This window comes from Nansenia antarctica, assembly GCF_963989245.1.
Source record: "Nansenia antarctica genome assembly, chromosome: 7".
NCBI lineage: Eukaryota > Metazoa > Chordata > Actinopteri > Argentiniformes > Microstomatidae > Nansenia > Nansenia antarctica.
In genome coordinates, this window is record NC_137677.1 from 44,916,124 (window position 1) to 44,935,981 (window position 19,858).

The window sequence follows — 19,858 nt, forward strand, 5'->3', positions numbered from 1 at the left end:
ATTCTGTGAAAGGCATTGGTCAAAGGAACTATACATTTACGTTGTCAAAAGGAATTTTCAACAGGGTATGAGCAAATAAATGTATTATAACTTTGCCATTTAGCAACGATGAAACAAATCTGGCCTGTGTCTGCTGCTCTCCATGCAGCACTGGGGAAAGTGGAAAGTGATTTGTGGCCACCCTATATGCACCTCTCTACTACATGCTGCATAGCCAAAGGGAGATATTGATCTAGTGCCTTATTGTCTACAAATTGCAAGATACTGCTAATTGTAAATAATCTTATTTGTCACCTATGTCCTGCACTATTGTCATTTTTTAATTATCTTGAATTATGCCTATTGTCTTATTGTCTTGTGCTGCAACGTCAGGAACTAAGAATTGTAATCTCTTACACTGTGTAATGAGACGTAACAATACACTTGAAACTTGAAACTTGAGCTCATGATTCAACTTCCTATTTGTCCAACCATAACGTTATTCCACCCCTCTGACTGCCCCTTCATGGTCAGTTTCTGTTTCTTTTTTTAGCCATCCTAAGCAGTTGAATGGCAGTTTGAAATGTGATCTAATCACATGGATTAGTTACATACATATCAACACTTTACCTGATGGGCCACCATGGAGTGTTCTTCAAGTTCTTCTGGTGCTGCATCACTGCTACAGTTCAACTCTGTCCAGTCATTCCGCACTACAAAGGCACAAACAGCAGTTGAGCGAATACCTCCCTGCATAGAGATTGCCTCCAACTGCTGCAATACAGAGTATGAACCACGGTATATAACAAATAACGGACTGCTCCGTCTCCACCACTGGCCCTTCACTCCTATGATATTACACACAACTAAGCTATAGTCCAAATGCTGATGAAACACAATGTATTGTCTTAACAACAGGTAGCAGACCATCACAAAAGAGAACAACGTCATGGTAATCACTAATTAGTAGCACTCGCGTAACTAAAAATAAGCTTGTGCATCTGGTACTTACCAACATTGTACCTCCAGAAGTCCCTAAGAGAGTGACTCCCCCTCCCTCCATGGACATAAACATCGTCCCCATGGGTGCAGCAGGCTTGCTTGTAGCGGTCACATGGTGCAGGGGAACTCTGAGAAAGCACGTTCCACAGGCTAGGACCACTCCTTTGACTCATATTGAGTGTCCTCCTCTTTCATCGGTCATTTTCTAAGGAAAAATGTTGAGTTGTGAGATAAGATAGGTACAGTAAACTGGTGTCAGCCAGTGACCTTTTGATGTGATGTCACTCTTCTGAGGGGAATGGATTATTTAGCTCCTAGAAGTGAATGGTTTAATGTCGTCAACGCATAGCTCTCGTGACAGTTGCCATGACACCATTTGTTGTTGCTGCTGAAACATGCTCCTGTCCTTTGGGTGCTCATCTGACACCCTCACGACCTCAGAGCAACCGACTGCGTCTTCTCAGCTGTGAAACCTTCCCACCGCAGTCAATTAAAACACATTCACGGTGAACCATATACAGTAATGTCCCACACAACTACAGTATGTCTGTATACTGTATAAGTATGCTTCAAATTGCCCAAGCAGTAGGCAGTCAAATCAGAAACGTTTGTATGGGAGGTACTGTGTACAGTCATACATTTCCACCACCATGAACGTTTACTGTGATCTGTAAAAAAAAAAAGAGATCAGATGCCCTGAAAAATATTCATTTGTCATCTTCAGAGGAAATTATGGTGAGGCACAGAGTATGTCTATTATAATTAGTCTTATGACCCATAGCTGTTTATTGTGAACATGCCACTCTTGTGTATTCTTTTGCCACACCTCCCAATAGATTAAGTGGGCAGCAAGCAATTTCTTATTTCCTACCAATATGATACTGAAGATTATTGATTGTATGTTTAGAGTAGGGAGGAGGGCTTTTCTATGACTCCCATCATCACCTCTAATGTGAGGTGCAGCCATTCAAACATGCATTCACAGATATCTTATCAAGTGGGTCACATGAGCAAATACATTTGAGGCCATAGCTGATAAGCACTTGTGGTAACACGTTCAGTCCTGCCTTAGATAAACATATACAACCAACAACTCTTGAGTCAAATTTGGGTTATCAAATCGTTGATACAATATCTATAGCACCAGTAGTTGACAACTGTTCACCAAAATGCTCGATTACTCAATTAAGTATTTCCATTTTGCTGGTCTTATTTCTCTGTGATTGACTGACAGGTTGATACAAGTAGATTATTAAAGCTTAAACCACCAGCCAACGTCATTTTTAAGTGTGCCATCGCTGTTTTACATGCAAATATTGGCTAATTAACTTTCAAACCTGATATTTTGTAGTCCACCGCGATAACAAAACTTGTTCAATGTGATTTCCACGATACATGGTACTATTGTTATTCTAACGTAGACTAATCGCGGAAGGCCAAATCGAGGGAAACGTGACCCGTTATTTTCAGATTGCGCATACTGTAGGTCTACTGCTATAATTAGTCCAATAAATCTATATGTCTATACAATCTCTATACATGTACTTGATTTATATCACCCTCTTGCAATATAAAATAGTCCTCGTAAAATGAAAAAGTTTAAGCACTTTTCAGTTGACAAAGTTTACCCGATCCTCAACTTTGAAATGAATAGGCCTACTTTACTGTCACTGTTGGCATGTGGTCATATGGAGCGGAATAAAGGTTTAACGACTATTACTAGGCTACTCCCCCCCAAAAACCTTGCCACTTAATTTGATCAATAACTTACTATTCAGACGATTGATTCAGACGGTTTTCGTAGTCTCCGCTATCACCGAGGCTTTGAACGGGTCTGAAGGAGGAGCATGGCAGCTTGACTCAGAGGAAGGGTGTGGGTGGGTCGCTTCCCCATCCCACCATTGTACATTTTCGCAACACTCTCAGCGGCACGTGATTTTATTTCCACATTCCTGGCTGTTGCAGTCAATATTGTGAACTTGCGTGCAAAGTCATTTAGAGCCACTTCAGATTCAGATTCAGATAACGTTTATTGCCATTATGCTTGACACATATAGGAATTTGTTTTGGCATTACAATAGGTGCATTTATGCTTTTTTCACATATACATGAACAAAAACAAAAACAAATACAAATACAAATGCAAAAAACACTTTATCATGCCATAAGGGGACGCTTACGTAACAACTCCTTCAAAGTTTCCATGGAGAGTAGGATAAATATTCCGTTCAACCGTAGGCTAAACCTTTAAAAAGCTGTAATAAAAACATGAATAAAAAAATAAAACACTAGCTATAAAAATGTAGGCCTATCCTGTCCTGAACTTCAGATCATTCCCCAAGCTCCAGTAACTGCCATTCAGAGGACGATTTAGGAGATTAAAACACTAAAACCTACCAATTCACATTTAATTTCAGAAAGGTTTATAGAATTGTCTTTCTCGTTGCATCATCTGGTATGTATACACATAGGCTACCTAAATGAATTTATGAATGTACTATTACATCATTGAACAACTTTGATACTAGGCCATTGCATTTAGTCAAGTTTAAGCCACCAGCTATTTGGCAGACTAAAGTGATCAACAGGTGGCACCATCACCCGACCAGTTACAACATCAGAATATGTGTGAACATTCTCTGAGGGGGTTCGTGTCGACTCTTCAAATCTTAACATAGCCTACTGCAATAGGGGTAGAAATGGGCTAATGTTGTTCACATTAATTAATCATGCAGAAATGCACTAAATGGCGCCTGCCATATGGAGATCGAGATTCATGCAGGATAATAGACAGTATCCTATTTTAATACCTTTCTAATACATCCTTTATCCCTGACTTTGTTTGGGTTGCCTAAGCCTTGCGCCTTATCGCTGATCTAAGAGGGAGAAGAATAAGAAAGAATAAAGTATTCGATAAAGTATTCGAAATAATAAAGTTTCACTACATAGGTTTGATCAAAGGAGGAGTGAAGGAAGGATGCATTTTCTATACTGTATATTTCTATGTAGCCTATTTTGTATTTTGATTTTTTTGTAACTGTTTTTAAATGTGTTGTTGTACGGCGACCTTGAGTGCCATGAAAGGCGCCTTATAAAATAAATGCATTATTATTATTATTATTATTATTATTATTATTATTATTTTCAATGCATTTCAACGAGGCTGTGCCTGCACGAGTGCTCATAGGACACGAGAGGGAGCTCTCTCTGACATCATATCCGGTCTGTGAGTGTCTTCCGGAAGGTGGGGTTCTGCTGCAGCTCTGTGCCTCGGTATGCACCATTAACGCTCTCATCAAGATAGCATTCAGAGAGGGGAGACATAGAAATCCTGCTTGGGTGAGATTTCTTAATTTAATGATTATCAGATTGTATGACAATAGTGACTTATTTTAAAACCTTCTAGGAAGGTTACGTGTCTCAGTGAGGGAAGGTCCACCGCCTCGCCTGATATCTGAACATTCATAGACCTGCGCGCTGTACAGTGGATTACGGTAATTATTCAGTGGATTACGGTCATACATACAATATGTAATTATTCATTAGAACTAAAACTATGATGATCATTAATATTGTGCTAGGGCCAGGGCGCTTTACCAGTTGCATTGATTGATCCAACTGAAAGCTGCATATTCCCAGAGGCGGGTGTGATTGGGATGTGGCAAGAGAATAATAGACCTAGTCCTTCACTACATCCTGTTGTGGATACATTGTTACATTGTTGCCATCATCTGTTATAAATGTATCCATTTTGTAACTAGATAAGTTTAGCAATTGGTATTATTAATCACTGCTTCTATTTCCTTAATGTTAGGTTTTTCAGCTGGAGTCAGCTATGTTGGTATTGCAACTTGTGTCGACTCGAGTTTGTTTATTTTCTTTAGATCTACTTTTTCTAAGAAACACTAGTTGCCCCATTTCAGTGTAGGCTAAATGTAGCCTATAATCTTTGTCTCCATCTGTCAGTGTCAGTGATCTAAAGGACATAAGCTCTGATATTGTTCCTTGAGACAGCATTTAGTTTATTGGGCTTATATGTCAACTTAATTTGTATTTGTATACGTGTACCCCAGGTAAAGGTCCTCCCAGGGTCCCAGTGGCCATAGGGCATTTTGTAGATAATAATTATACTGTAGTTCACTTCCATATAGGCTACTTCCATGACCCCGTATTGTAATTGTAGTATTAATAGTAGTAGACTGCATTTGTGTCGGCTAAGGTGCATCGTTTCCCTTAAGCCAGAGTTAAGAAACTCAGTATACAGTGTGCTGAGCTTGTTCTGTGTCCTGCATCCATTTGTACTCAAATGTGGTAGACACACCCAACGTGGTTCCCACATTTATTATCAACGGGCTCCCTTTAGTAAAATCAGATTTTTTTCAGCTAAACTGTCATTTTCTATAATATCATGCCATATCATATATTGCCCTGTGAAAATACTGTAGGTCGCTAGATCAACTGAGCAAGATTTGACAAACTGTAGCCTAGTTGTATAATGCTCAGACAGACAGAAACTGATTGGATACTTAAAGTATTTTTGGGGCTATGCTTCCGTTGCTGCTTGTCACCATTAGCACATGACAGTCAGAGGCCTTATAGAGTGTGAAAGTCCACCGTTATCACCGGGGTGAGTGAGAGGCAACACTCACACCCATGTTCGTATTCAATCAGTCTGAGTCTAGTGACTGTACCTTGCTATAATGAAAATGTGGGCTATGTCATACTAATTCAATGTCCACAAAATGAATTCACTATGTGCCTGAGGGTGAGCAAGTCCTAGTTTCAACCAATCTCTTGAGGAATGGATCATAAAACAGAGCTAGCCATTTTTTATCTTATCTTTTAGCCATCTGATCTTGTGACATGTGTTAGCCTAGTGCTACATTGAACTCTGTTGTGTAGCTGATCATTATTCTTAAGTTAAACCAATGTGTTTATCCCCCAGTCGACCAGTCATATTCTTTTTTTTTCTTTTTTCTGAGTGGGTCAGTCCCACTCATATATTTTTTTTTTGACAGATATAGTGAAGACAGACAGGAAAGTAAGGAGAAGAAGGGAGAGAGGGCATGTCAGCAGGGCATGTGCCGGATTCGAACCCATGCCGACATGGGCATGTGTGCACTGTAGACCACGGAGCTAGACCACTGGACCACCCCAGGCCACAAGAGAGACTCATATTCTTGGCAACACTTTTCTACGTTATCATCTGATATTTCCAAACGATAGCTGCAGGAGGAGATGGATGATGCAGTGGATTTAGCATCCTCTACAAACTGAGTAAACTGATTTTTGCAGCTGGTCTTCAGCTCCCTAATGTCCACTAGGTTTCAGAATTTTACCAAAATAACCGTTGCATTCTACTTCCTTCTCTGGGGGAAGAGTCGAGAGAGTGCTCTATCAGATCCTTATTCACATCCTCTTAATAAGATAACTCCACAGCAGGAGCCCTGTCCACCACACATTCACATGTCTTCAGTATTCAGTTTAACTTCATAACAGTTTGTCTGGGAATTCAACTCTCACTCCCACAAAGATTAGTGTTCATGTGTTTGTTTTTGTGTTTTGTGTTCTGTTTTATAACCCATTTAAGTTGAAGCTCAATTTTAAAGATATTTTTGTATCACTAGGATATGAATGGCTACTGAATGTGTCTAGTAGTCATGGGTCGAGGATATGTATGATCAACTTGAAATGACTGCTTACTCTGTGAAGAGTAGAAACAACTAGGCCTAGGCCTTGAGCTTTGCTGCTATTTTGTCATATACGCTCTTCAGCACTAGAGGAGGTCTAGGCCTACATGTAAAGGGGTGGAAGAAGGTCCTGAGAATGGGACTGAACTGGCCCTAAATATTTTTTTTGTTTTTTCAAAGGCAGTGGATGTTTATCCAAATGTCTCTGAGCTGCTTGAGGCCCATTTTGCATAATCCCTGTAGTTACTTCCTGTTATAGGGAGTTGTCAGACTATGTATTAGGCTATCTGATGGCAGAAGCCAAAATTCTGCCTTTCCCCAGTGTGTGTGCTTTCCAGTTGTTCAGTTGTCCTTCAGAGATCGTCATACACTGTTCCTTTTAACAAGCTTCCCAGTGATCTGACTGTCTCTGGCCTGTCATGTTTTTAGAATTGACAGGGAGAGCAAGACCCATGCTCCAGTATCCTTTGTTGCTTTTGGTCAGAGGGAAGGGCGTATATTTTGCTTGAGTGTCAGCTCAGTGGCATATATTTTGCTTGAGTGTCAGCTCTTATCTGTGACCTCTTGGTGATGGATGCCCCTGTTTGCTGCCTGTGCCTATTGGAGAGGAGAGGAATCTGGGCACCAACAGTTCACCCTCTCTGGCCTGTAAACATGTCCACTGGCACGGAGGCTGAGCTGCACATAACTCACCTCTGTCACCCAGTTCCTCCAGATCTGTCCTGCTTAGCTTCAGTCCCACTCATGGTCTGCTGACATTGACAAAGAAAAAGAACATGTGGAAAAAGGATAACTTATTTGTTTGGCCCTGCTTAACTTACCTTTTAATTTTGTCAACTAGAAGGATGTTGTTATTTTACCCATTTCTCTATCCTCTTTCTCTCGCCTATTCTCCCTTTCTCCTCTGTGTCCTTCTGTAGATGAAGCAGGGGGGGGGGGACTGTATAAAATGCTTGTATTTTAACTGCATGTTTCAGCATGCCCTGTGATGTGGAATTGTTCCCCTTTTTACTATAATATACAGTGTTTCCTCTACATGCATTTCATCGTGGCGGGCCGCTACGATGGAATTTCCTCCGCCACCATTCAGATTTCTCCAAAAAAAAAAAATTTAGGCCGCTTTTCAGACCTTCACAGCGCTAGACACACCCACAAGCGCGAAGCGACGCGCTTGCAAAACTGTTTTGTGATTGGTCGAATACATCTAGGCTGCGTCTAGTCTACAAACTACGATCCTCCACTCCTATCACCGTGGACACAGCAAGGAGCGAATTCCCGGGTAGAACTATTTCCTCTCCCCGCTGTCAGCGGTAAGCGGTACTTTCCTCCAGCAGCGGTAAATGAGGCACCCTTTGCGGCTTAATAACTTTGGTTCTCCGGGGGTTACGGTAAAAATTCCAACGTGTCCGGAAAGAGTCGTGGGAGACGATTTTTTTATTGACAACGGAATTACATGCTGGAAAAACATGCAGACACAGACAATAAGAGACACACGGGAGAAGTACAGGAAAACATTTTATTTTTTGGGGCCATCCTCGAGTTTTGGCTGAAATTACGTCGTTGTTTTGAGCGCGTGCTACCCGCCACCATTGTAACAATTCCTGGAGGAAACACTGATATAGTAATTTAAGTTGTGTGTCTAATATACCATTATACTGCCTGGAATATTAGACACACTTCAATTAGCCTACTAATATATTTGGACAGGGAAACACCCAGATTACCAGATTAAACATAAATACATTACAAAGGAACTTCAAGCTGCAGCTTCATATTAGGATAGTTGTCGGACATAGAGACTGATATTCCATACTGGCAATCAAATTATTCTAAAGGAGGGGCATGGGGGCTTCATGGGTGACTTTTGACCATTGTTTTGGATTCCTCATGTCATACTAGTAAAGGCTTGTTTTACCATGAATAATGGTAGATGTGAAGTGACAACATAACAACCATTCAATCTGCCATGTATGTACCATCCGGTGCAATGCATTTTTCATAAAGAATAGCCTGTAGGCCTAGGCTACACTGAAATAGGCCATTGCAAAGGTTATCCCTTCTGCCCTACCATACATAGTGCAGATTACACAAGGTGGTGAAGCTATTCACATTGAGGAAGAAAGGGTAACTGTGGCGAGCCTTTTTCAGTTGTCATTACAAAACAATGTCCCATTGTCTTTAATAGTCTACCTCTGTGGTGTGCCTGACTGTGTTCTCTCTGTTGAGGTAAATCACATTTGCCTCCTCACTGTGTTAGTGTTTCTGTGCATGCCTGTGTCAGGGAGGGAACACTGCTCTGTACAGGAGGCTTGTGCTGATTACAGAACATACCAGCAGATGTGTACGTGCATGGTCATGGGTGAGAGCTCAGCCTCTTCATGACAGTAATGACACTGTGTTAGCATGTTGCCAGCGCTGGAAGTAGCAAGGTGTGATAATATTTTAGGAGATAGAGAGAGAGAGAGAGGGGTCTGCTCTGTGCTAAGAGGCCCCTGTTAGTGGGATGTGGGACCGATATGAGTGTTGCCGTCACCCGTCATACTGCACTGGCTGGTTGGGTTAGACACCAGGCCGCCACATACTGTAGCATCTGCTAGCGGTCTACTCCACCACTTCGAGCTCCTCTCTGGAGTCATTACCCCCTAGTGTCCTTCATTCTAGGCACCCCTGATCCCAAGTTGGAGCTGTGTCTCCATGGTAACCCATTGATTGGAGCGCAGGGGCCACAGGGGAGGTGGTGGTGGTGGTAGAGTGGCTTTGTTTCCCATGAACACTTTCAGCAGAGGATTACTGCATGCATGGAGCGGACAACTGTTGGCAGATAGTGCTGCTATGACATGAGGAGAGGCCGGGAAAGGAAATAAATCACTTTATAGGAAAATAGAGAGGCGGAGTGTTCAGGTAGAAAGACATGAGTTGAATTGTACTTGGAACAGACAGTTGAGGAAAGCAGGGAGGAGTAGTATAAAAGGGAGTGAGTGTTCGGGGAACCTTCTAGGGGTCAGTTGTTAGGAGGTTCCCTCCATTATTCAAGCCCCCCCCCCCCCCCCCCCCCTCTGCCCATAGCCCCCACACCCTCTCATAACCATACCCAGATGTACTAAGCAGAGATAAACTAGGATCTGACATGTTTACTGATAATGGCCCTCATCCAAGTGAAAGGCCACGCCTGTCTGATGTCATCAGGAGATTAGACTACATGTAGCCTAGCTGTAGCCTAGTTCCACATGGTTTTCTGTCTTTTCCACATTTTCAAGAACATTGAGTAAATGTCTTAGACATATTAATGAAAGTTGCGCTTGTGTGCTACATTAAACCTTTAGAGATGGTTCCTCCCATTAAGCCTACACATTTGTGAATGGTTTTAGTGATTAGTAGTGGCAGTGATTAGTGGCAATTGAATCAGGCTTGCAACAGAGACACAATTTAGCACCCTTCTGCCCACATCTCTCAAAGAATCCTCTGTGTGTCCCTCCTGGGGATGGTTAGTATGCATCATGCGGTGTCGGAGAAGATTGGGAAGCTGCCTTACCTCACTTACAGAATGTGTTATTTGACTGACTCCTCTGCCTCCTTCGTTAAACCTGATCTGGAAAGAAAGTAGGCCTACAAACATTTAAACATAAAATAAATCCCCACCCAAATCTCTCTCTTTCCCTTCTCCTCTCCCCTTTTAAATGATGCCTCCTAACAAACGCTCAAACACACATGATAAACACAGAGCAGAGTTCGGTTCAAGTTACCTCAGAAATCCCCCTGTAGCCTGTACACCTGCCTCATGACTTGTGACCCATCTGAGCCATCCACTTAACCACCACAGTGTCTCTCGACACCAGTTGTCCGTAAGCTACACACTCTTACACACTCTTACTCATGACTACTGTGTCTTCAGGGGAGAATGCTGACCAATTACTGAAAAGAGAAATAGTTAGACAAAGGAATCTAGGCTTCTCTCTGGGGTTGTGTGTGCCATTAGTGAGGTTTAATGGCTGGCAGTCCTAGCTGTGCTCTCTGCCTCTGTGTTGAACAGATCAATGGTGGTAGCTGGTGGTCAGTGATCATAAAGAGTGTAGTTCTGTCAATGCTCTAACGTACCACAGCCCTACCACAAAATAGCCCAACCACAAAAGCCAAGATGTTGTGGTCCTGTTGTGACCATTGGCTTACAGACCTCAGGAACGTGACGTCACAGTGCGAAAACAACTAGCAGCGACTGGAGTGTCGTGGCCACATGAGCTCACATAGAGGAAGGACGTGGGTTGGAAAGACTCAGGTTTTGGGAAAGGGAAGGGAAGCCTAAGCTGGAGGGGGGATATGTATTTGGGCCAACATTGTCCCTGTTTTCCTCATCAAATCTTGGCGGGAAAGTCCCCAAATGGCCCTGAGGTGAAGGGGAGAGTCATCTGGTTTCCTGCAACTCTAATGCCCCCATATGAGCTCTCTCTCTCTCTCTCTCTCTCTCTCTCTCTCTCTCTCTCTCTCTCTCTCTCTCTCTCTCTCTCTCTCTCTCTCTCTCTCTTCTCTCTTTCTCTCTTTCTCTCTTTCTCTCTTTCTCTCTTTCTCTCTCTCTCTCTCTCTCTCTCTCTCTCTCTCTCTCTTTCTCTTGCCAGACAAACTGCATTCTGAACACTTTAACAGAGCTGTTGAAATCGATCAGCACTAATCTAACGAACTGATCTCGTCATTGCCCTGTTTCGAAACTTGCAAGTTGTATGACTTTGATGATGAGCCTTGAATTAGTCCTGGTCAGTTAAGTAATCAATTTACTAAAGTTAACAGTGCTTTTGGTATCATTGGCATTGTACACCCTGCCTGAGTCTCCCCTGACCTAATGTGGCATTTCTCCAGCAGCAGTCACCTGCTCGACACCCTCCTCCCCCTCCCCTGAGCTGAGCTCCTGACGTGTGCCCTGATCTGCCCCAGCCTGCACGCCAGGTCTGTTATCTCCTCACTGGAGAGGCTGTGAAGTTGCCCTGGTCAAGCACCTCTCTCATCCACCCGTGCACTAATATAGAAATAAGCATTAGTATTTAGTACAGTGTTGAGGTTGAGAACACATTGCTTTTACTTGCATTGACATACAGGTCAACCACAGCTCCACTTTATCTGCTCGATATCAGAATGGACTCATTCACTGACCCTGCTGTGTAAAGGAGGCATCCTTGCCATTGTGGAGAGAGTGGCAGTATGGGGTGGGTTAGTCTCCCTGTGGCTGGCTGGACTGGTGTATGTTAGAGGGTAGAGGTGAAGGGAACACAGACTGCCCACTGCATGGATTCTGTCTTCTGGGGAATCCTAATGAATTCCTGCAGCCTGGCACTCTGGTCATTTATATTTCAACAGCCCCTAGCTGTCAGACCAGGCAGACAGTAGACTACAGCCCAGCACTGGCCTGTATGTAGGTCATGCAAACCAGTGATTTCTACTCAGGCCGCCCTCTATTTAACCTTACAGGTGACTTTAACTATGAGTCCCTGCAGTTTAAGGGAATGAAGGTGGATCCCTTGGGCCCTTTTTAACATTTAATTATTGGTAAACTTTGTAATTTGGAAATGGCTGGACAGCTTTAATTTTAATTGGCTATACAAAATGTGTGCACTGCTCTAATGCCTTTTTTTCTGTTCTGCACTATTGTTATGTTAGCCTAACTTAAGTATTCAGAAGAAGAAATTCATGAGGTTTAATACCAGAATAAATGTTTCATGTTAAAGTTATTTTTTTTGCATTTAAGATATTAAGTGACTACTTGCCGATGTTCCATGGCCTTTGTGAATGTCGGCATCGTAAAATCGATTATTCGTCATACCAGCCACCGATTATTCAACCATAAAAACATTTTAGTCATGCACATCCCTACTATATGACTATGCCCGATTCACTCCTGCAGGTGTTTTTTCCCCTCAGTGAGCATAAAAAAGTGACTCTCGCTGTGTACCAAGTTGGTCTGTGTCAGCCAGACAAGGTGACATTAGCTTTAATGACACTTGTAGCAGGGCGTTGGGTTTGGCATCGAGGAGGGTAGTGATGAGAGATAATTACAGAGGCTGGTGTATTTACATCCAGTACAGAGGGGTGATTGGCTGCTGGCCTCCTGTCTCTACACCACTGAGCCCAGCGGCTTAAGTATCTGAGGCCAGAGTGGCCTAACAAGGTGATTAGCCTCAGGTGTGTGTGGTTCACTGTATTCCTAGCTTACGGACTGCACCCAAGAGTTAGCTGGCTGCTGGGGGAGGACATGGACTCCAACCAGGGACTTTCTCTGGGCCCTGCCACACACCCTATGATACTCTGAAGATAATGTGCATCTCAAAAAAATATATCTTGGAAAAGTTCATTATTTTCCTTAATTTAATTTTAAAAAGTGAAACGTTCATATATTTTAGACACCAGCAGTGCCACAGACTAAATTACGGAAAATAATGAACTTTTCCACGATATTCAAATTTTGAGATGCACCTGTAGGCCTAGCTTTTGTTGTAGCATTGGTACTGTATAGGCCTAAGATTTGAATTGTGCACTTCAGTGGGTGCTGCGGCCATTGTGGTTCTCTTGCCCAGCCTCATTGTCTGTGTTAAGTTACATATTTACATTTACCCCTTGTTTAAAAGTGCTGAGCCGAGCAGGGCCCTCTGCAGCCGTTGTGTCCTTCCTGTTCGCTCAGCCCGACTCTCGTTCACCCTCCACATCGCCATGGTTAATGGAAACAAAGACAGGAAGTACACAGGCAGACCCTGTGTTCCCGGTCAAGGAGAGGGTGAACTGGCATCCCTTGACCCCAGCCTCCACTACCCAAACCCAGGTCCCCCAGTTTACCTTGACATTACATTTACCATCATGTAGCTGTCCGTTAGTCTATGACACAGCTCAGCAATACTGTCCCCTCATAGAATACATTATGTAGCTCATGTTATCTGTGTCAGTGTTGAGTTGATTCATAGCTTTGGCAATGACCATCTAATGAAGCTATTTGTTTTCTGCTGTAGACATATAGCTGTAGTCTTTTTAGTCGTTTTTTTCATTTGCCGATTTACCATGATGTACCATGTTATTTTCTTATTTGCTAGTATACCATATTTAGCCTAGTTAATTATAGTCAACGTGTAGCCTAATGTACTCACGCCCAGGGATGTTTGTATATGTTTGTGTTCGTGACAGGTCTGCTGGTATGGAAGATCTGATAATGAGAAATTCCGTCAGCCATTTCTCAGAGAAAGGAGGAGGGGGGGTTAGCGACATGAAAATACACAGTGGTCATGGAGACAGGCAGAGGCAGATCATCAAGACAGACAAGTATTGTTTCATTTAAAATAGGGGTGGGCATCGACGATCGATAATTGATCGATAAGGATCTTGGTCGATCACAAAATAAAACATTTGGTCGATCACAAAAAAAAAAACGACCTGAAACCTCAGTTTCAAGTCGTGGAGGGATGTCAGGTTACGACAGTACGACACTGTTCCTCTTTGCTTGTCCAGTAGAGAGCAGAGGGGTGGGGGGTTGCCACGGTGACCAGCTCTGCTTGGCTGTGGAGAGAGGGAGGGGGGCAGGAGGGCACTGGGTGGTGTAAGTATAGAGAGGTGGAGAGATGTGTGTCAGTAGGCTACTATTAGGCCTATATGCTGCACAAGGAGGGCAGGGCTTGGTCTCTTCCTGGATTGTCTTCACATTCACTACAGTGTCGTCAAATGATGTATTATTAACATAGAGGCTGTCTGTACATAAGCACTCTCTGTTGGTTACCCATTTGAGACTATTATCTTTGAAGTTTCAGATGCCTGCTCTCCCTGAGGCACCCACCATAGTTAAAGGATATGACAGACATTTATTAAACATCCTCTTTAAAACCTGTTAAGCCTGTTATCACTTGAACTTCCTGAATATGTTTTACATATAAACTACTGTTGGCGTTATAGGCAGCTGAATGCAACAGTACAGTATTTAGCCTATCAGAGGAAATGCAGATAGATGGCACACTCATTCCATTGGTTTCACAATTGCAAGTGTTCTAGGTGCCCTTAAAGTAGAGATATATTGTATTTCTAAATGCCACCCTGCAGTCAGAATTACAGCTTTATTGCGTTTGATCAGTGGTATTGACCTTTAGATTGGGGAACTCCACTAAGCCTGCTATTAGTCCTCGTGTGGATTTCATGAGCTTCTCTCCACAGTCGGAAGAAGATGCAATGGGGCGGGGGTACTGTACTGTAGGCTAGGATCTTAAACTCAGCTGTCAAATTTCATTAGGCGATGGTAACGTGCATGCATGCATGCGTTTGTGTGTGATTGTTTGTGCACAAGTAAACACTTTCACTGACTGCATTGTAACTTTGTCTCAACAGGTGGTGCCAGTGAGTGTTTGGCTATAGTGCAGGCGTGTGTGTGTGTGTGTGTGCGTGTGTGTGTGTGTGTGTGTGTGTGTGTGTGAGTGAGACAGATAAGTCCAGCGATGGCTGCCAACAAGAGTAAGAACCAGAGTTCTCTGGCGCTGCACAAGGTGATCATGGTGGGCAGTGGTGGCGTGGGCAAGTCTGCCCTCACCCTGCAGTTCATGTATGATGAGGTGAGAGCAACACAACAATTCAGCTCACTAGACAGAATTGCCATAGTACTCATCATGCACTGCATGCAACACTGATAGGGCTTTCACACCGGCAAAGAACCGTGCCGGTTCGCGTTCGCGTTCGGAAACCTCTGAACCTTGGTGCTGTCTGGCGAACGAGCCCGCGTTCATACCAGTGTAACCTGAACCATCCGCGTCATCAACGCTGGGTGATGAAGGGGCGGGATAAACAAAACTATTCACAACTAGATGGCAGCTACTTCACTGGAAAAGAGGATAATATCTTCCACTACTACAGTATCTGAAATAAACACAATTTTCTGTGAAACAAAACAAAAGACACTTTCTATATGCGTTCTTTTACTAATCAGCTGCTCCATTACTGGAATAGAAATGGCTTACGAAATTCGTTCGCGCATGTCCGCGCGCGTGTGCGTGTGTGTGTGTTTGCTGAGCATGTGAGGAAGATAGAGAGAATAATGACACTTTTGATATTGTTTTTGATCACTAATGATTAGATTTAGATTAGATTACATTTTGTCTACTTCCTCCTTGCTGGTCTCTGCAGCCTAGAATAGGACACACCCACTGACGACGTGACTGTTCTACGTTTTGGTTCGCGCTTGAGAACCACTATTTTTTGGTGCCCGCTGCGAACCAACGTTTCAGGTTCCGAACCAATTGAGCTTCGGTCTGAACGCGCCGGCCGGTTCCAGACTTGGTTCGCGAACGCGAACCGGCACGGTTCTTTGCCGGTGTGAAAGCCCTATGTGTAAACCAGGATTTCCTGATGATAACACCCCATTGACTGTGTGACACAGTGACTGATACTGTACTGTAGGACTTGATATGGTCACTGCTCCTTCTCCCCTCAGTTCGTTGAGGACTACGAGCCCACGAAGGCAGACAGTTACAGGAAAAAGGTGGTCCTGGATGGAGAGGAGGTTCAGATTGACATTCTGGACACGGCTGGGCAGGAGGACTATGCTGCCATCCGGGACAACTACTTCCGCAGTGGAGAGGGCTTCCTTTTGGTCTTCTCCATCACTGAGCACGAATCCTTCACAGCCACTGTAGAGTTCAGGTAGGTCGATTATTGCATAGCAGTGACAATGACAGATTCATGTGATTCTGAATGAATAATCACCGTGATAGAAACAATGGAAGACTGTGTGTGTGTGTGTGTACGCGTGTCTAATAGGGAGCAGATCCTGCGAGTGAAGGCGGAGGAGGATAAGATTCCTCTGCTGCTGGTGGGGAACAAGTCAGACCTGGAGGAGCGCAGGCAGGTGTCAGTGGATGAGGCCCGGGGCAAGGCAGAGGAGTGGGGAGTTCAGTATGTGGAGACGTCTGCCAAAACACGAGCCAACGTGGATAAGGTACAGTGTGCTCTGTGCCTTGTAAATGATATAGAACTTGTTTATGAAAGATACATCATTTATGTTAATGGAGTTTACTTTGCTTGGACCAGAGTGCATTGATAATGAGTGTCTGTTTATAGTATGACTGCATTGGTATAAACTTATGAGTAAAATCTTCTTCTCTGTCTCATTCTTGTTCCTTTCCAGGTATTTTTTGACCTGATGCGGGAGGTGCGAGGCAAGAAGATGTCCGAAAACAAAGACAAAAATGGCAAGGGAAAGAACAAGAATAAGAACAAGAAGAGCTTCAAAGAAAGATGCTGTTTACTTTGAAGCCGACATGGACCTTTCAACACAAACACACAATTGCTACGTTGGAGAACATGTTCAAAATCAGAGCATCCTTCCTCTCGTCATGTCAACAGAAATATGTCTGTTTTTAAAAACCTGGCCATGGTAGTGTTTAGCACATTTTCAACCACTTTATTTGCTTATACTAAAGGTTAAATCCAGATTTTTTTGGGGGGGGGGTTTTAATGGAAGGTGACCACTATTCTGCTACTTGGTGACATGGCCTGCAGTGCTTGACGGCTCCCCCAATAACAATGCGATGACTAAACTGCTTCCGACAATAACTCTAGTATGTTTGGGACTTGTCCTATCTGTCTTGATAGGTCCACTGATGATCAACTCACCATTTGGGTCTAGATGTCCTAATGAGGACGCACAGACTATAAATACAAAATACTTTTCAGTGATATGTGTGATTATGAACACTACATTTGTGTTTGTTGATAAACATAAAAAAAAAGTCTGCTAAATTTTGAAAAGTAGAGGATTGGGACTGAAATTGTAATTGTTTCCTTTTCAAGTGATATATCAATCGTCATTTGAGAAGACTCATTGCATTAGGACTCATGTGATAACATGCGAAGGAGGAATTGTGAACTTTCCTGGGCAGTGTTTTGAGTGCCCCCTTTCTGCATTCTCTTGTAAAGTCAGGAACTGAAAATTTGGCCATTATCGGACAGTCACCGTGGCTTCAGCTAATGGGTTATTAATCTTTTTACCTGTTACTGGTTTTATTCAAATGTTTTTGTTTTGTTTTTTATTGTAGAAAGTGCACTACATTGCCAATACCTTAAAATGAACTTTCCATGCTGGATAATGCTAAAGCAGTATGTGCCAACACAATTGTGGATTATACATAACAACTAATCAATTCTGTGTATAAATAATGTTTGATAATTAACTGAGTGTATGTGCATTGGACAGAGAACTTTCTGTGTCTGTGTGAATGGGACAGTCTAGCGAGGACACAGAACTCCCTTGCTGTTATTGTTGGATCAATTGCTCTGCTCTGAAGTAATGAAACATCTCCACCACTGCCCTAATCATTCTGCTCTTTTATAACGATGTGTGTCTTCTTTTCTTTTAAATATAGTCTACTGTTAAGTAGGGTTTTTTCACTGTCTTTTCTGGAGAAAAAAAATACTTCAAAATATGTTGCCAAATAAATGCTTTTTTTTCCTTTGTACGTTTGGTGATCTTTCTCATATAGTCCTATTTAATTCCAATAGTTTAGTAATTATCGTTTCAGAGCAAACTTAGACTTAATCACAACATAGTTGCTTTCGATTCACAAAGTACCTACAAAACATTATCCTCTTGTTTACGTCATTCTTTCTCAGAGTGTGATCCGCCTAGTGGTGCATGATGGCCGCGAGTACATTGTGATCATTTTACAGTAGCAGAGCTACCAAGTATCACGCTTTGGCCGTGAGACACGCATATGGGGAACCCTGTGGTCTGTGCTGTACTCTACTGTCCCACCCAATCGCCGACCACACGACTCCGAAAATGAAATGAAAACACCCTCCCAGCTTTATCGTCGTGTAATGAGGTGCAATTTACGTGTACTAATGCCTGATATTATATTTTGGACAATGAGGCCAAACAATGCCATACAGCGCCCTCTGCTGGTCATTTGGATTAAATCTGCGAAGGAGAATATTGGAGACAATGCTTGAGCATTAAAGGTTTAGTCTGTCTACTTTTATTTATGATTTTTTTTTACCAGTTTTATTTTTTTACCAGTTTCGAAACACAGTGTTTAATAGAATGAGCCAGATTGTATACGGGCAACATGGACATTACTGGGATCATAGCTTCAAAGGCCCACCAATGGAGTAAGACAGCAGGCCAGGATGCACCAGCATACTGATGCAAACCATTTAGCAACTGGACATTATGTAATATTGTGGTCTGGATACGTTTACCACCAGCATGGTTGAGTCCCTCTAAATACCCAGATTAGGTGGTCCGTTAAACTTGCAGCATGGTCCTTATTTAGAAATGTATGAAAGGGCAAACTGAGCCAAGGTAATGACCGATGCAGTGTCACCGGTGCACTCCCGAGTCTTCTATCATTCCACAGAGAGTGCCTCGTCCTCTGAGTAACCCTCATTATGTTTGAGCTAATGTTGGGGATGAGTATGTGCCAGTGATAAAGCACCACCGCAGTCTTTTATTATAATAGAAAGAGAAATAGACTCAATGGAATTACTCTCGAGAAAAATATTAATATAATGGATATGACATCACGTCCATTTTATTTGTCTTCCATAGGGTACCGGATAGGCTGACGTGAGGGAGATTTCATGTGATAACCACAAGGTGGCAGTCATGCCATTCCATAGTTTCATTTATGTGGGATATGTTGTCTCTTCTCTTCAAATATAATGGATACCTTTTCTCTGCTTAAAAACTATTTTCATGTAGGCTAGTATAAGTATAGGTATAATAATGGTACACAATCAAAGAAGATGCATTTCAAACAAACCCATAACTTAGTATATTGAACATGAAGCTCCGAGTCCATTCTTTGGATGGGTCAGAATAGAGAAAAAGAGGACAAGGGAGATACAAATGGTTCAAATATTTTCAATGTTTTCAAAACACGTTTTAACCAATGGAATTATCTATATTTGTGATGATAATAATAATAATAATAATAATAACTTTTATTTGTATAGTGCTTTTCCTGCAAATGTTGCAGCTCAAAGTGCTCCAATCATTAGCCTATAAAATAATAGCCTAATTTAATTATTTAGTCAATTAAAGGCAATATGATATACTGTATAACTCATTATACAGTATTGAGTAGGCCATATGAGATTGATTTTCTACAGTGAATTTCAGATACCATTGAGTGATCCATCTGCTGTAGCCTGTCCTTCAACTCCTGTTAACACTGATGGTGGGA

General features: G+C 42.5%; 1 protein-coding gene across 2 annotated transcripts; it reads left to right on the forward strand.

Annotated features, from left to right (window-relative positions):
• Nucleotides 1–4,223: 4,223 nt before the first annotated feature.
• Nucleotides 4,224–18,130, forward strand: LOC308163154 (ras-related protein Ral-B). Of its 2 annotated transcripts, XM_080537338.1 has the most exons (6): nt 4,235–4,320; nt 4,388–4,475; nt 15,012–15,232; nt 16,108–16,316; nt 16,434–16,611; nt 16,801–18,130. In XM_080537338.1, the coding sequence occupies exons 3-6, from the start codon at nt 15,119–15,121 to the stop codon at nt 16,924–16,926; spliced, it is 627 nt and encodes a 208-aa protein (XP_080393464.1). In that variant the 5' UTR covers nt 4,235–4,320; nt 4,388–4,475; nt 15,012–15,118; the 3' UTR covers nt 16,927–18,130. The 2 variants fall into 2 exon arrangements, with proteins under 2 accessions (XP_080393465.1, XP_080393464.1); XM_080537339.1 differs by lacking the exon at nt 4,388–4,475 and having other exon boundaries at nt 4,224–4,320.
• Nucleotides 18,131–19,858: the final 1,728 nt, after the last annotated feature.

Excerpts from the sequence above, each read along its gene's own strand:
- LOC308163154 (XM_080537339.1), top strand. The coding sequence starts at position 15,119 with ATGGCTGCCAACAAGAGTAAGAACCAGAGTTCTCTGGCGCTGCACAAG. Across the intron at positions 15,233-16,107 it reads TGCAGTTCATGTATGATGAG|TTCGTTGAGGACTACGAGCC; the intron begins GTGAGAGCAACA and ends TTCTCCCCTCAG. Across the intron at positions 16,612-16,800 it reads CACGAGCCAACGTGGATAAG|GTATTTTTTGACCTGATGCG; the intron begins GTACAGTGTGCT and ends GTTCCTTTCCAG.